Source organism: Cottoperca gobio, chromosome 1 (assembly GCF_900634415.1).
Source record: "Cottoperca gobio chromosome 1, fCotGob3.1, whole genome shotgun sequence".
NCBI classification, from domain to species: domain Eukaryota; kingdom Metazoa; phylum Chordata; class Actinopteri; order Perciformes; family Bovichtidae; genus Cottoperca; species Cottoperca gobio.
In genome coordinates, this window is record NC_041355.1 from 26,617,115 (window position 1) to 26,635,061 (window position 17,947).

At 42.3% G+C, this 17,947-nt stretch overlaps 3 protein-coding genes across 3 annotated transcripts in view; 2 read left to right on the forward strand and 1 right to left on the reverse strand.

Annotated features, from left to right (window-relative positions):
• LOC115022285 (formin-A) overlaps positions 1-5,870 on the forward strand; it is a 27,358-nt gene extending 21,488 nt beyond the window's left edge. The window contains exon 14 of the mRNA XM_029453287.1: positions 3,641-5,870. Within this exon, the coding sequence (XP_029309147.1) occupies positions 3,641-3,766 (126 nt within the window). The 3' untranslated portion in view covers positions 3,767-5,870. The remainder of the gene's footprint in view (positions 1-3,640) is intronic.
• tmem109 (transmembrane protein 109) lies at positions 5,480-9,258 on the reverse strand. The gene is made up of 3 exons (XM_029453392.1): positions 8,881-9,258; positions 8,264-8,366; positions 5,480-7,639 (listed from the first exon to the last, which is right to left on the reverse strand). Exons 1-3 carry the CDS (start codon positions 9,082-9,084, stop codon positions 7,266-7,268), a joined length of 681 nt encoding a protein of 226 aa, XP_029309252.1. The 5' UTR covers positions 9,085-9,258; the 3' UTR covers positions 5,480-7,265.
• A 985-nt stretch (positions 9,259-10,243) lies between these two features.
• LOC115011683 (E3 ubiquitin-protein ligase TRIM50-like) overlaps positions 10,244-17,947 on the forward strand; it is a 22,983-nt gene continuing 15,279 nt past the window's right edge. The window contains exons 1-5 of the mRNA XM_029436885.1: positions 10,244-10,325; positions 14,813-15,002; positions 15,085-15,211; positions 15,342-15,512; positions 17,454-17,549. Coding sequence (XP_029292745.1) covers positions 10,244-10,325; positions 14,813-15,002; positions 15,085-15,211; positions 15,342-15,512; positions 17,454-17,549 — 666 coding nt within the window. The remainder of the gene's footprint in view (positions 10,326-14,812; positions 15,003-15,084; positions 15,212-15,341; positions 15,513-17,453; positions 17,550-17,947) is intronic.

A 17,947-nucleotide genomic window follows, 5' to 3' on the forward strand; every position in this document is an offset into this window, starting at 1 on the left:
TAAACTGCAATTAAAGTTGACGGACCAATGAGGCAGCATTTCAAGGTCAGACTAGTTTTGCTTCATATTTAATAAGAAAGTGATCTGACATCACGTTACAGCAGTAACATCTACACATGCAGCCATCTAGAATTTCCCCTCATTAACTTCAATAATGTGCGCCTCAGTTGTCAAAAGTTATTAATCACATATTGTTAACAGCATAAACCCTGATGGGATGTAACCGAGTACATTTACTCAAGTGGTGTACCCATCATAACACAGATTAAGCTTGTACTCTTGGATGCCATTGGAACTATTTGTGTTCTCAAACTTTTCAACCCAAATACTTCAGTCCTGTTTGATAGTGATAAACAGAAAAACATTTCAATTTCAATCAGCAATGAACGGGTCCTCTCACATCCATGTGCCTCGGGGGTTTCTGGCGGGACACAGGTTGACAAACTCCTACAGATTTAATCCGATCGTCTTCACATTTGATCGGAACCATCTAAAGACCTTAACGTGCATTGCAGTGACCATTGGAGACCGTTATGTATTGCATGGACTGTGATGAGCTGGAAATTACATACAGCGAATCTTGCAGCACTTCTTGTGTCCAATATGTGGCGCCAAAGAACGCGTGCTCAACAAACATTATGTTGCTCTATATCAGGGGTCACTAACAGGCGGACCGCGGTCCGAGTCCGGACCCAGACGCCGACCAATGCGGACCCGGACCGGTACTTCTATTTTAACGGAGCATTTTATTTTTATTCGACTCTTATCAAGCATAAGGAATTTGGAGCATATTGCAGAATGCACAAGTTACACCAACTTCCTGTTTCAATGCAAAATGCGGAAAAATGGGCACCATCGTTAAGGTCTTTAGATGGTACCGATCAAATGTGAAGACGATCGGATTAAATCTGTAGGAGGAGTTTGTTAAAGTACAGCACCCTCAAATGTTACAAAAACACTGTAAAACTAAAAATGGCCGACTTCCTGTTGTGTTTTTTCGATATACTGTACCTCCAAAACACTTTTTTGTGAAGCTCCACCTGTTACATAAACCTACCAAATTTGATAAGTAAAACGCACGTCAGGGGCTGCGTTCTAGGTTGCGCTGTTGAGCAAGACCCATATTTTACGTACCCTTTCACAATGTTTGAATTTTGTGCCAAGTTTAATCACGTTATGGAGCAAAATGCAATTATTTTGGGATGATGATGATAATAATAATTATTATAATTCCTAAAGTTTCAATATGGACCTTCGACCCCGGCGACCCTAATCATGATAATACACCATATATATACTGCAGAGGGTCTTTTTATTCAAATTGCATTTGTATGCTTGGCAGCATTTATACTTTTCATATTATTGATCCTGTCCAAGCTTTTCAGAAAAAGAACAGTAGAAAGTCCGAATGAATCCAGACATGTAAACTCACCAGTCTAAAGCTGACTTTCAGTAAGTACTTCAACTTTAATATAATTAACTTATTGCTGTGTGTCACAATCATATCAGAGTTTCTGATGGTGCAAAGCTAACATGGTGGTATTATAATGGTACAGCACAACTTTATAGCAAATTATTTCATGGATCCCCTGCAAGAGAGATGCTTAATATATTTATATTTTGTATCAATATATACTCTAGGCCTAATATATTATTTTAAATTAAGCCACACAGCAGTATATACAGTAATTAAAATGAGCCTCATCTTTACCGGCTGCAACATTAAGTGATGAACACATGAATGTGGATTTAGAAGGCCGATGGCCCGTTAAGAGCTTCTAAAAGAACACTAACGCTAATGAAGAGACCAGTAGATTACCATGTCACAGCCTGCATGTGCTTCAGTATCACTGCTGATATAAACTTTCTGTGTGACTGAAACAGGAGAGAGAGATCTTGGTTTCACTGTCACATTATTTCACATATTCTCTGCACTGTTTTAATAAACCGATTAATGCGTGAACTTTACTATTGTCTCTGACTCTAAAGTGAAGCATTAGCTTACAATATCATAATAATCATTAAAAAAATATAGCAAGACGGTTTTTAAAGAGTTTACGTTGTTTCACACTCAGTTTGAGCTGATTTCATCATTTCATGGAAAAGACCATTTTATTGACAGTAAACATGTCTGATACATTTCTGCTGCTCAATGAGTGCTGTGCACACAGTTATTTCTTAGTGTGTATCGTTCATTTCCAACCCATATTGCATTCATTTGTATGTAGTTCTGTAGAATAATGCAGAGCTTTCATGGACAGAATAGAAGTATAAATTTACTATTTATAACTATATATAGGCGTGTCTCCTTCTGCCGTCTCACATAGTATAAAAAACAATAATCTCTATGTTTTACAAAATACTTCAGCATGATATTATGACCTGATCATCTAGATATTATCAACATATAGCCAATAATAATCAGCAAATATTTCCTATACTCTGTGTGAGAACCACACTCACTCACATCAAATATGATATGATGATGATTTCAGCTTGCAATGTTTTAAGTTCGGCATTAAAATGTGTTTTGAGATTTTATCGTTGCTATGGTTACTGACACTGCTATTGAAACCACGTAACCCGCATGTTTGAATCATGCGTTTGTATGAAGTATCCCGGTTATGAACAAATGAATGAATTAACTTTATTTATAGAGCACCTTTCAGTCACACAATGCAGTGTGTGACTGTTTTACACTTTAAACACCAAAAACACAATATTGAAATCACCAATAACTAAAGTCTCATCAGAATGAGAGGTCTGATATAAATTCTCCAAATTCTTCTTAACATTTGAAATAAGGGCCAGGTGGTCTGTAGAGCACCACAATGTGCCTCAAATTAGTTAAATTGAATCTATTCTTTTTTAGGTGCTCAATCAACATGGGCTTTGGTGTAGTTGGATGGAATAGTTTATGGTAACAAAACATTTGGTTTCCGCCATGTTTCACATAAACCAGCCATATCCGGGCTGTGCAGAATAATTAATTATTTATCAGTCAGGCTTCAGGTGACAGTGAGTGCTTTATCTGTGTACTACTGCTGTGATATGCGAATGTCCCTCCAGGGATAAATAATCCAGCCATCCACAGACACGACCAGAGACAATGAATCACTGTTTTAGCACCTTGAGATTGCTTTTAGCTTTGAAAGGCGCTTTATAAATACAATTTATTATTCTCTAACGTCCTGGCTAGGCTTTCTTTTGTGATCTCTGACTGCTTCAACCTTGCATTATTTTAGCCGACATGGATTACAATGTGACAAAGGCGAGTGCGGTGGTGTGTGCCTAGATCCCCTGCTTCTCCCTATGTGATGCCAGCTCCCTCTGATTAGCCTCTATGTTGTAGAGTTGAGCAGGCACAGTTCATGAAGGCTAACCAGTTGTGGAGACTATTGCTTCCCAAAGCCACAGAGTAATTACTAGACTGGGTAAAAACTAGTTTGGACCTTAATAATTTACAATACAACAAACAGTAGAGTGTGCACGGTCAAACACTGTGTGCTCATCCTGTTGATCTCATCTATATGCCTTCCTGCACCCCTTCACCACCCAGGGCTCAAACTAATATTACAACAGATAAACACATATTCCATACATATACAGTGGCGGAAACACATTTGTTTTCCCCCTCCAGGCTGAAGCTGCATCCTCTCCTGTGGCTCCAGTGACCTCCTCCTCCTCCACCAACATTCTCAGCTCCTCTGATGATGCTTTCCAGTTCAAGATCGACGGAGGCAAAAACTCTACAAGCTTCCTTTAGGGATGCTGACTCCTGGAGCAGCTTCCTCACAGTCCTTCCTCACTTTAGTGTTACAGGTCCCATCTGTGAGCAGGCGCAGGTGGAAACAATGGACAGTAGATTCCTTGATCAGTATTTAATCCCCTGTCTGGCTGAAGATCGTGTGTTTTTAGGCTAAATTAGCATTTATTTGTGGTATAAAATCTATTGGTTTAGCCAGCTGTGTTTGGACAGTAGGAGGCAGTTATTTGGGGATCAAATTTGAGTGAGGAGACAAAGAAAGGAGGTGTTTTCTTGAACTGTTCGCTTCTAAAAATAGCAATGTATTATCAACATCTGATGAGTAAATCTAAGCAGGACTGGTTTCATTTTAACAAAAGTTTAAGAGATGTCATAGCACATGATTGTGGTTTGATCTACATTGTCACTGATTCCAGACCTTTTGCATTTCTTAGATTCCTTTTCTATTTCTGATTAGCAAGGAAATCCAAGCAATCAAGCAAAAGACTTTAGATTTATTTAAAAATCAGAGTTTCACTCAATATTAACAGATAACCGGCATCCTAGATGAGAAATGCTTCATTGACAAATAGGTTGCCTTCGGGTGTCTTCAGACTAAACACTTTTGTCATTTTTGTGAATTTGGCCAGTAAACAGTTTTTTGTTGTCTGTGTGTACGGACTATAAACAATGGACCTGATCATCTGTTTGTAACAGGCACTGAATGTATATGTGTGTAAGATGACTTAGCAACAGCTAATTCATCGGCTTTGGGCAACTGAACAGATCGGTCTTTCCATTTACTATGTGCAACATCTAAATTCAGCTTTCCACTTTCCAGCCTTATCCCAGGTCTGGAGGCCGGTTGTGGTGTAACATTTGGCACTACAAGTTGGGTAAATTGGGCTGGGTCTTAAAGTCTATCAGAAATACTCTCAAATCATGACTTAAGAGAAGCAGAATTGCAAAAACAAAAGCTACCTCATTTTTGGATTCTATGCCTCTTCATAGGTCAACACTATCAGTTTGTATTAGTCAATGGTATGGTATGTCAAGGTCAAATGTTAATCGCCACAAAACCTTTGAATCCTCTGATAGTAATAATTCCATTCATATGACGGGGTTTGGTGTGAAGGCTGGCTGTTGTAAATGCAACAAGTGTAGTAGTAAGAATGCTACCAGAAGAACCACTTTGCCTGCCTTTTAGGGTGGCCTCATCCCGCCTTACTATTACAGCAAAAAACATCAATCAATCCGTTCAGAGCCCTTCTCCCAGCCATGTGTCACCAAACCACAGTCCAGCAGGAAGTAGCCATATTCACCGAGAGCAAACGTGGGTCAAGACAGTAGCAACTTAATGTTTGTCAGTTATTACCCTTTTTTCTGTCAAACATTTAGGAATACACAAAGAAAGATTTTTACAGAACAAGTGCCACCACACCAACATGGCTTGAGTGCAGTAGCCTGCCAAGGGTTGCCGTGTCCCTCCTGGTATCCACAGTGGAGAAACCTTCCTGCTCCTCTAGAATGTTCACCGTAAAGCCACCAACAGGTGTTCATTTAACTGTAAATTGCATCACAAATGCCTTTCTTAACAGTGTTGTAGTCTTTCATTGTGTTCCTGGAGGTGAGTAAATACAGTGAACACATTATATGCAGACTAGATGTTGACAATTTTAGATTCAGTTTATGCCCTGCATATGGTGTCTAGGCAACAGGGTTTTTGGAGTTGCATATTAAACTGAACAGCAAAATAAGATGTTTTTTTACCTTCATGTCGTAGATCTGATGTTTCTCACATAGTAATAGTGAAATTAACTGTGTTTGAACATGTTTTGTTTTGTGTAAATGTACTCGATATTTACAAAGTGTAGATGTAGTTGATGGTTATGGGTGTTAATGGAGTTGGACACACCATTAAACGCTCCAATTGTTGAGTATTTTGGTCTGTCCAGTTCCATCCACCTCTGGATGCCAATGAACATACTTCTCATTTTACACCAAAAATGATATAGTATACATACTGTATGTGGTTGTGCAACTCTGTTAATGAAACTACGCATGAGATATGACATTCTGGAGTTTCTTTCATTTTCAAATTTACCATTAAAATGATTTTACAGGATTCAGTTGGAGGGAGATCTGAATGCTGATGACTTTATGTGCAACTTGATGGTTGGTGGAGGCAGACGACTGCTCTCACCCTCTGATGGGTGGAGGGTGATGGAGCTGTATGCAGACTGAAAGAAGACCTTAAACAGCAGCAGCTCCACCTTTGTATGTTCCATACAGACAGTTTCATAGAATCAGGTCTGATCAATGAAAGTGATTTAAAGTAGGGTTAATGCATTAATCATACAGATTAATTGATTGAATGCTGTTTTAGTGTTTGGCACTTAGACAATTAGAACTTCACCTAAATAAAGACATATTTATACATACATATACTCAGTTAATCGCACATACAATATTAAATACAGCATAAATAAATCTTATACATGTATGTATGTATTATTTATTACATTGAATGTTAGGCACAAGAGGAAGGTCTGAGGAACTTTCAGTTTGCTCGAACAACGTCATAATACTGCTGATGTTCAGAACACACATGTTGGAGGGACAATCATTGACGATTCTGGAAATATCTTCAAACAATGCGTTTTGTTTTTTTCAAAGATCGTCATCCAAGTGAACAAATTATTTTCTAATCAGGATCACATCTTTTTAATATCAGATCATTATTGATAGATGTATAGGTACTAGTCTTTGGCTCTGTATTCATATAAAAAGCTTTAAACAAAATAGCTTTCTATACAAGAGTTTAACAATGATATCTGGAATATGTTGAATAACAACTATTTCCAAAGGCACACTACTACTGTACACACTCCAGCAGTACGATTTATCTGCTAATCACTGAGCTCAGGCCACTAATATGAACTGTAATGCTGGTAAATGAGCAACACTTAAGGCATGGATCTAACCTCTGTATATCAGTCAGAATTGTAAAAAGAATATACCCGACAAGCATATCCTGAGAATTTTCTCTCATTATGAGAAATACCAGAAAGGTGGACTTCCTCTGACTGGAAGTATTATTACTATTATAATTTAAATAAATTGTTTTGAAAAACACACCAATTAGCTTTCTTTCCAATAGTGGGATGAGAAGATGGAAATCATGTCTAGGCACGAGTGTGGTATCAATCTTCTCATTTAACTCTTTGACACGTAAAAAAGGATGGAAGCTTTTTCTTCGCACTGTGGCACATTGTAAAGGGAGAAAGAGTTCAACCAAAAACATGTAGACTAACAAATCACTGCTTCCAGGAATGACAAAGTAATCATTTTGTGTCGGTAACAAATCATGAGTAATTAATTACTTTTACCAAACGTCCAAACTAGAAAACGTTCTGCCTTAAAGTTCCAGAAGCCCTAAAAGAACACCAGAGCTCCATCATCTGTACATGTGGCATCGAGGGTGAAGACAGAAGACAACAGACTTCTCTCAATCCCTCCTTCACTCCTCCGTCCTCCTCCACCTCTCCATCTCTCTCAGCCGTCTCTCCAGGATCTTTACCTGCTCCTCCAGGTGAGCTGTATTATCGGCTGCATTAGAGCCCCTCGAAGTCCCAACGCCCAACAGCACGCAGACGCACACCAGGACAGCCAATCGGACGGCCATGGTATCTGTGCCCACACTGTGGTCGCTCAGGATGAGTCCGAAACAGACCAAAGCCATGCCCACTTTCAGCAGCCACAGAGTACGCCTCAGAGTGGAGGCAACCAATCGGAAGACGAGGGAGATCAGCCAGAAGCCAATGAGAGCCAAGAGAACCCACTGGGCCACAAAGATCACCCCCTCTGGGGTCACTTTGCTGATGGGAAAACCAACTATGAAAAACAGGAAGAATGAGCAAAAATAACAGATTAGTAATATTATGCTGCAATATGCAACCAACTATTATTTTCATTATCAATCAATCTGCTGATTATTTTCTTGATTAATTGTTAAGTTTATGAAATGTCAGAGTCCAAGGTGATGTTTTTAAAATGACTCTTTAGGTCAAAAACACAAAGAAGGTTAATTAAAAAAAAAAAAATGCCAAACTCACATTTGAGAAGTTGTTACCAGCCAACTTTGATTGAAACAATAGAGCAGTAGAGTAGAATAATAGTAGAGTGTTTCCCTTTGATCTGCTATTCTACATGGTCAACCATAAACGGTCATGGATGTTGGAAACGGACTGTTGCTGCCATTTTACTGTTCACTTTAGTTTTTTTTCTTCTCAATATCAATCAATAAATTTTACAAACCAGCTTTGTTTCTAATCTGTCAGCTCCTCAGATTGCCCATGTTTCTTGACCCATCTGACTTCTTTTTAGTGATGAAAAAGGATTTATGGTGTAAGACTGAAGACTGATGTCATCACCAACCTGCAACATCACTGGAACTAATGAGTCTGCGTCTTTGTGATGGACAAAAGAGACTTTGGTGTGTGTGTGTGTGATGTTTACCTTGGATTCCAGCAGCCTGCAGAAAGTGTGAGACATACTGTAAGAGCACAGTCAGACCCCCGGACAAACTTCCTGCGACAACACCCAGGACCTGAGAGAAAGCCTGGAGGAGAGGGGGTGGGGGTGTGTAGAGCCATTGAAGGTGGATTCATGGTTAAATAAGGAAGGGTTCAGACAGGAGACATGTATGAGACATTGGGATCAGCCTGCTTTACCTACATTTACATTAGTTAGTCCACATTGCCAGTGAAAAAAATGAAACCAGGAAGTAACCTTCATGTTGCTCACTTTTCATGACCTAGATTAGACAACATGACATGTATGTGACCATGTGAGGCAATACAGCTCATAGCTACATGTCCAAACGTATACTGTTTTACAACGTACACATTTATATAGGCCGTAGTGTTCCCGGGATATCACGTAGGTAAATACAGCGCGTTGATGAAAAACATTGCCATTTTTATCGGTCTCCCTTTGTTAGGATATATACAAGACAGATTTATGTTCCCTTGTCGGACAATAAATACATATACAAATATTCTGCGTATTAGACTTCTTCAGTAGCCTAAATCGCAAACGGTGGAACTCTTTTACTGACTCCCTCCATCTCTCACCTTCTGTACAGAGAGCACCGTCTGCTCCCCCGCCAGCCTGCCGAGGTAAATCCTTCCCTTCCCGGCCAGGTCAGCTAAGGCTGTCCGGAGATCCTGGATCATACCGGATCGACTCTCGAACACGTTCTCCCCCGATACAGACAGCCACAAGGCGCTAAGCACACACAACCCACTGAAAGCTCTTTGATTTAAATGGGCAAACATACTGAAAGTGGTTTCAATAAATGTACAAGTAGCCTAAAAGACACCTGAAGTTACATGAAGGGAGGCTACACAGGATGTGGAAACACGTATAGAAGGGATGAAAAGAGATGTCTGCCACCCACTGGGCTGAATGTGCAACACGTTTCAATGACGGCTTTGCTTTCCTTCCGCCATAATAACAACCCGAGTGTGCATATACAGCCTACTCTCTCCTCTTGGTTCTTAAAGGGCCTGAAGTGAACAGACATGGACAGACAGCTGTCGGATCAACAATCAGTAACATTTCTATGCTGACTAGTCTTTACAGCCACATCTGGTGCTGTGTTCAGGTGCTGGTGGGAACCTCCAGCTCCAATTGGTGTGCCTCTTTGCCATAACAAAAAAAAAATATATATATATATATATATATATATATATATATAATGACATATATATGTCATAATTATGAGGTTTAAAAAAGATACAGTAGATGGCAACATTGGCAATCAGAAACAATACTTGTCGGTTACAGTGGGACTTCCACTGTATGCATTTTCCATGTTCATTTATTCTTTATATTAGTTCAGTACAGTGTTTTTTATTACTGTTGTCAACACATTTCTCTATAGTCTACTGAGTTCACTTTTTAAACATTTCAACACTTAATGTGACATCCAAAATTATTTTGCATCTGATAAAACACTAAACATCTCAGATGCAACTAATTTCTCTCCGAACCAGTCAGAACCAGAATCAGCTTTATTGGCCGAATACATACAAAACAGGATCCAATACAGGACAACAACACTGAACAAAGATAGGTACAAACAAACATCGAGCTATTTTGTACAATCTAAATAGGTGAAGAATAAAGATGTGTATATAAATATATATAAAAGCAACAATGAACAACATGCAATTTATATATGCATTTGCCAACGTATACAACCATGTGAATCATTAGGCTAAAGATTAGCCTGAACGGTTAAGCTAGGCAGTTTTTTTTCCAAAATTGTGGCTATGGGGCAAAGTGAGCCAAATGCTGTGGGGTAAATTGACCCAGTGGTTACTTACCCTACCACAATGTACTGAAGCTAAGTTATGTCTCTGAAGCATTACGTTGTATGTCCCTGTTGTATTTCATAACTGGTTAGGTCTAAACATTTTTAGAAAAGCTATCATGCCAAGAATCTACAAGAGGAAAATCAACTGGGGCTCAACACCCCTTGAAGAGATGGAGAGAGCAGCCAGCGATGTCAAGGGTGGAAAATCCATCTGATCAGTGGCAAAAGACAGAAATATTGACAGGTCAACTCTGTGGAGGTTCATAACAAAGAAGTTCAAGGGAGTAAACACTGTTGGGTACACAGGAACAGGAGACGCAAAGAGGGTCTTCACAGAGGAGGTAAAGAAGGGTCTTGCAGACCACGACAAATAGCAAGCTGAGCAGATATAAGGCCTTACTCCAAAGAAATGCTGTGAGCTGGCATTAGAACTGGCAGAAAGAAACAACATCCCTGTCCCTAACAACTGGAAAGAGAAGGGTTTAGCAGGAAAGTGATGAAGGTTGTTTTCCTCGCAGTGATGTGCTGAAAAAGCTACCTCAACCCCAGAAGATTGGAGGAACTGCGAGGAGAGAGCAACAACTCATATTTCCATGCAATCTTGACGAGTGGAAAATGTAATATTTCTTTTTCATTGTGCAGTGTTCTTAAAAGCTCTAACTGATGATTTGTTGTCACAAAACTGTGAACTGTTTAACAAAATGTATAATTACAAGAGAAACTACTGGAGGAAATAACTTATATTTTCTTATTTCATTTTATTATACAATAATGGATGCCAGCAGATTTGAACTCCTTCAGTTACATCATTTTGTTATGAATTTTCTTTGCTTCTTCTTCTCTGGGAACCATCACCTTATCGTGGTGGAGAGGTTTGTGTGTCCCTATGAACCTGAGAGCTGTGTTGTCTGGAGCCTGGTGCTCCTGGTAGGGTCTCCCAAGGCAAATTGGTCTCAGACGAGGGGCCAGATAAGAATGGTTCAAAAACGACTTCATGAAAAAAAGGGAAAGGAAAGGAGAGACCCTGCCCGGAGGAAGCCCGGGCCGACAGCGAGCGCATGGTGGCCGGACTTGCCACGGAGCCCGGTCGGGCACAGCCCGAAGAAGCTACGTGGTGCCTCCCATCCATCCATCCTGTGGGCCCACCACTCATGGGAAAAACTACTGGGGTCGGGTGTGCTGTCACACGGGTGGCAGTGATGGTAAGGGACCTTGACGGACCAGACCCGGGCAGAAGAGGCTGGCTCTGGGGACGTGGAATGTCACCTTTCTGTGGGGGAAGGAGCCGGAACTAGTGCGAGAGGTGGAGCGCTACCAGTTGGATCTGGTGGGGCTTACCTCTACACATAGTCTTGATTCTGGAACCGTACTCCTGGATAGGGGTTGGACTTTATTCTTCTCCGGAGTTGCCCAAGGTGTGAGGCGTTGGGCCAGGGTGGGGATACTCACTAGCCCCCGGCTGAGCGCCGCTACGTTGGAGTTTACCCTGGTGGACCAGAGGGTCGCCTCCCTACGCCTTCGGGTTATGGGGGGAAAACTCTGACTGTTGTTTGTGCCTATGCCCCAAACCGCAGTTCGGAGTATTCGGCCTTCTTGGAGACCCTGAATGGAGCTCTGCAGGGGGCTCCAGTAGGGGACTCCGTAGTCTTGCTGGGAGACTTCAACGCACACGTGGGAAACAATGGAGACACCTGGAGAGGCGTGATTGGGAGGAAGGGCCTTCCTGATCTAAACCCGAACGGTCGTTTGTTGTTGGACTTCTGTGCTAGTCATGGAATGGCCATAACAAACACCATGTTCGAACATAAGGATGCTCATAAGTACACATGGTACCAGAGCACCTTAGGCCAAAGGTCAATGATCGATTTTGTAATCGTATCATCTGATCTGAGACCGCATGTTTTGGACACTCGGGTGAAGAGAGGGGCGGAGCTGTCAACTGATCACCATCTGGTGGTGAGTTGGATCAAGGGGTGGGGGAAGACTCTGGACGGACCTGGTAAACCCAAACGGGTAGTGCGGGTGAATTGGGAACGTCTGGAGGAAGCCCCTGTCCTGGGGATCTTCAACTCACACCTCCGGCGGAGCTTTTCAGACATCCCTGTGGAGGATGGGGGCATTGAACCTGAGTGGGTGATGTTCAAAACCTCTATTGCTGAAGCTGCGGTGATGAGCTGTGGTCTCAAGGTCTTAGGTGCCTCAAGGGGCGGTAACCCTCGAACACCGTGGTGGACCCCGGTGGGGAAGCCGTCCGACTAAAGAAGGAGTCATACCGGGTTATGTTATCCGGGAGGACTCCGGAAACAGTTGTAGGGTACCGAGGGACTAGAAGGGCGGCAGCCTCTGCCGTGTCAGAGGCAAAGCAGCGGGTGTGGGAGAAGTTCGGAGAAGCTATGGAGAAGGATTTTCGGTCGGCACCAAGGTGCTTCTGGAAAACCACCCGGCACCTCAGGAGGGGGAAGCGAGGAACCATCCAAGCTGTGTACAGCATGGATGGAACCCTGCTGACTTTGACTGAGAAGGTTATCGGCCGGTGGAAGGAGCACTTTGAGGAACTCCTGAATCCGACTAACACACCCTCTATGGTAAAGGCAGAGCTGGAAGCTGATGGGGGATCATCGTCAATTTCCCTGATGGAAGGCACTGAGGTAGTCAAACAACTCCACAGTGGCAAAGCCGCAGGGGTTAATGAGATCCGTCCAGAAATGCTGAAGGCTTTGGGTGTTGAGGGGCTGTCTTGGTTGACACGCCTCGTCAACATTGCGTGGAAGTCTGGGACAGTGCCTAGGGGTTGGCAGACCGGGGTGGTGGTTCCCCTATTTAAAAAGGGGGACCAGAGAGTGTGTGCTAACTACAGGGGTATCACACTTCTCAGCCTCCTTGGTAAAGTCTACTCCAAGGTACTGGAAAGGAGGGTTCGGCTGGTAGTCGAACCTCTGATTGAAGAGGAACAATGCGGATTCCGTCCTGGTCGTGGAACAACGGACCAACTCTTCACTCTCGCAAGGATCCTGGAGGGGGCCTGGGAGTTTGCCCATCCAGTCTACATGTGTTTTGTGGATCTGGAGAAGGCGTATGACCGGGTCCCATGGGTGATACTGTGGGAGGTGCTGCGGGAGTATGGGGTGAGGGGGTCACTTCTGAGGGCCATCCAATCTCTGTACGCCCAAAGCGAGAGTGGTGTCCGGATACTCAGCAGTAAGTCGGACTCGTTCCCAGTGAATGTTGGCCTCCGCCAGGGCTGCGCTTTATCACCAATCCTGTTCGTGATTTTCATGGATAGGATATCGAGGCATAGTCGTGGAGGAGAGGGGTTGCAGTTCGGTGACCTGAGGATCTCATCGCTGCTCTTTGCAGATGATGTGGTCCTTATGGCATCATCGGTCTGTGACCTTCAACAGTCACTGGATCGGTTCGCAGCCGAGTGTGAAGCGGTTGGGACGAGGATCAGCACCTCAAAATCTGAGGCCATGGCTCTCAGCAGGAAACCGGTGGATTGCCTACTCCGGGTAGGGAATGAGCCTTTACCCCAAGTGAAGGAGTTGAAGTATCTTGGGGTCTTGCTTGCGAGTGAGGGGATGATGGAGCGAGAGATTGGCCGGAGAATCGGAGCAGCGGGGGCGGTACTACGGTCACTTTACCGCACCGTTGTGACGAAAAGAGAGCTGAGCCAGAAAGCAAAGCTCTCAATATACTGGTCAATCTTTGTTCCTACCCTCACCTATGGTCATGAAGGCTGGGTCATGACCGAAAGAACGAGATCACGGGTACAAGCGACCGAAATGGGTTTTCTCAGACGGGTGGCTGGCGTCTCCCTTGGAGATAGGGTGAGAAGCTCAGCCATCCGTGAGAGACTCGGAGTAGAGCCGCTGCTCCTTTACGTTGAAAGGAGCCAGTTGAGGTGGTTCGGGCATCTAGTAAGGATGCCACCTGGGCGCCTCCCTAGGGAGGTGTTCCAGCATGTGACACAGAGACCTGCTTTTTATTAATTTTGTTTTATTATATATTTTTTAACTGCATTCTAGCGTGTATCAAATTACTTTCTTTTTTGTTTACGGGTCCCCTGTTGAATGTCATTAAGGTGAAGCCCACCTAAAATAGGCCTAGCTACGCCACTGATATACACAATACATTAGAATACAATAAGTATGCCAAACTAATACAACTGTAACAAATATAAATATTAGAGATTGTTTGGAGCCATTTTAGGGTTAGGTTAGGGTTAGGTGGCTCATAATTACACATTGAACCTTGAAAGAGCATGAAGGAAAGTTCTACCTGTTGAAGGTGACTTTCAGGGGTTGGCCCATCAGATAAAACTACATTATCAGAAATGTTCAGAAACACAAACAAACACTGTTCAAACCGGCCGAATCAAACGCTCCAATAATTAACAAAAATTATTATTATTAGTAATTATTATTATTAATAATAATACTTATAATAATGTTTCTAATGACAAGTCAATTGGTGATGTATATGTTTAGTTGAATTTGAATATTTTGATGACCTCGAAACATGAAGGAGTCAGGCTCCACCTCCTCTGTCAGTCCATCCAATCACAACAAAGAAAAAAGAAAAAAACTATTGGTCTATTGTCGGTTCAGAAACACAAACTAACAACATTGAAGTCAGTTTAACCTAAGGCCGGACGATTAGCATGTCTTAGTGCTGCTTTTTGGAAGTGTTGCTGGTGGTTCTGGTTCTGTTCCTGGTGGTTCTGCTCCTGGTGGTTCTGGTCCTGGTGGTCAAGGTGTTGGGGATCAGTGTGGACATGGAGCGTCGTCAGAGTCTGGAGGATCAGCTCAGGTGTCCAGTCTGTCTGGACGTCTTCACTGAACCACTGATGTTACAGTGTGGACACTCCTACTGCAGGTATGTTGGGTGGATCGGATATACCTGTCCTCACCTCTACTGTCCCCATTTGTTCTGTCCTCACCTATCATCACCTCTCCAGGTGTTGTGTGCGCTCAATGACGATGGATCTGCTCGGTCAGCTGCAGTGTCCTGTGTGTCGCTGTTCTGTGGACGGAGACAGTCCTCCTCCCAATGTCAGTTTGGCTAGAATCATTGAGGCTCTGCAGGTAAAAATACCTGTCATCACCTTTTATTGGTTAAAAAGATCTTTAGAAAGTGAAACATTTGACTAAATATTTTAATTAAATATTTCAGTAGAATGTTTTTGTTGACACACAGTTTTGTTCATCCTGATAGGAAGTTAATGTTTCAGGAGGAGCTCAGCCGGAGTCGTGTCCTCAGCATCACAACCCGCTCAGCCTTTACTGTGAGGACGAACGATCGGTGATCTGTGGACTCTGTGGAAGCATCGGTGCTCACCGCGGACACAAAATCACACCTGTGAGCTCCGTCTACAGCCGCATGAAGGTACGAAAATAAACAAAGTCACACCTGTGAGCTACAGCCTAATGAGTTTATAAATATCAAATATCTAGGATGTATACATTTATAAAGAAGATGTGTATGTTGTATGATATAAATAAAACATCAAATATTCAATGCCGTTTGAGCATTTTTTCCATAGCCTTGATATCAGACGTCAGTTTCCTCTAATAGCTGAACTACTTGAACTAGTGCAAGCCAAAATACTCATCAGTCACTCTAGTTGCACAAAATAATAATGAGGAATAGGGAAGAAGTGTGCATTGATGATTCCTATTGGATCTCCAGTTCAAAATAAATAATACCAACCAATCAGAACTTATGAGTTTATCATTATCGTGTCACTTCATTCGCAAGTTGAGCACTGGGTAACATGCAACTAGTTCACTAGCAAGCATTTTGGCTTTCACTAGTTCAACTAGTGGAGGAAACATCTGATATCGCAGATATGGAATACATGCTCCTAAGGCTTGCTATATTCAAGTGATATTATGTTAATTTAGGTACAAACATAGTTCTAATAGTCATTTTTCACCAATATGATGTTGTCGGGTTGAATCTGCTGATAGTTACAAACAGTTTGGTGCAGTTGACTCGGTGGAGATAAGCAGCCATTAGCACACATCATATCATCAAACAGTGAGATTAAGTGACTTTTATGTTCCACACTAACCAAATATCCCATTTGTGTGTCCAGTTTAATAACAATAAGGTCACATGTTGTTAGTGTTCATAAATATGACATAATACATAATACAGCTGGTTTGACCTCTACCAACACATGCCCTCTGGTATGTACTTCCTGTTTGACTTTGGGTGGTTGCCATTTTTGGGGCGTACTTACAGACAGTCAGCTAAAGAAAATGGCTGCTGTTTGATCAGACGACTTTATCACTGGGCTCATCAGTTTAGTGTGAGTGTGAAGCAGCAGGATAAGAGTCAATCTAAGGTCCTGGTGCTCTATGAGAAGAAGTTCAAGTATCTCAGGGTCGTATTCACCAGTGAGAGTGAGATGGAGCATGTGAGAGTCAACAGTACTCTGGACTCTTATCAGAGACCCACTGTGGTGGATCAGATAGAGCTGAATCCTGAGCGTCACGCTCTGCATTCACCAGATCTCTGTTCCAGTCCTCAGCTGCGGTCCTGGTCTCTGTAGATCAGGGGTCACAAACCTTTTTGATACTGAGAGCTACTTCAAGGGTTCTGAATAATACGAAGGGCTACTTGTTTGATACAAACTTCCTGAATAACATAGTTGCACGGTTCACCTTTAATGATAATATTATCATTAATAATAATAATCATAATAAATATTAATATATGTGAAGAGACTGTCTGATCACATGTTAATTATTGACATGAAGTGGCATAAAATCTTTCATTGCACAAAAAACAATATCTTTAAAAGTCTGAACCCCCCTGTCCTCTACCACCTGCAGTCCATTGCAATACATTTTGCGATGGAGTTGTTAATGTGTCTCAGGTAGACCGACTCATTCTGCGTCTGAACAACTGATCGAGATGTATGACGAGACGGGTTGCTCACTTTAGCATCAGCGGCGGTGCTAGCTAGCTCCGAGCTAGCTGCTAAGTGCTTTGCCTTGAGGAGATATTTCAGGCTTGAAGTGCTCCGATGGTTCGAACATTCTTTGCTGCAGGAATTGAAGCTGTGCATAAAAAGTTACATTCAGAAGTTTATTAAATGTAAACTTTCCATTCACTGGGCCAAGTAACGTTTTCTCATCTGCTTCCATCATGTTGACGAGAATGCTGTGGCCGCGCCGTGTCGGTTGACGTGAAGGGTCAAGAGCGCGATTAATCTGCGTACACATTTTTGTCGCGTACATTTTTCTGTGATTAATTAATCAAAATTAACGCAGCCCTAGTTATTTTACATGTCTCTCTGTCTGTCTGTCTGTCGCTCAGGAGGACATTTCCTGTCTGATGACAGAGTTCCAGCATCAGAAACGTAAACTGGAGGATCAGATCTGCAAAATGGCGTACAACAAGTCCAGGATCACAGTGAGTGATGTCTACTTTTGAACATTAATGAATCGTCATAATATATTTGTTTAATCTACAAACACATCTTGATGCTCTATCACCATAAAACCACCTCATTCTAAGAGCTGGAAGACACTGTGTTGACCTCAGCTGTTCAAATGTGATAGAAATAGTTGTGTGGAGAAAGAAAAACAGAGCTGAAAGAGAAACCTTGTCCCCTCCACACAGCTGACCAATCACTGAGTCAGAGGGATAATTTCAGAAAAGCTACAGGAAGGGTCAGACACAGCCCCTTAATCAAAAGCAGAAAATGTGCGAGGGACTAGATTTCAGAGTAGACTGACCGAACAATGAATGAAAGTTGTGAACAGAAGCACACACTTTCCTGAAGTGCATGGTTTCAAATCATTCGACAG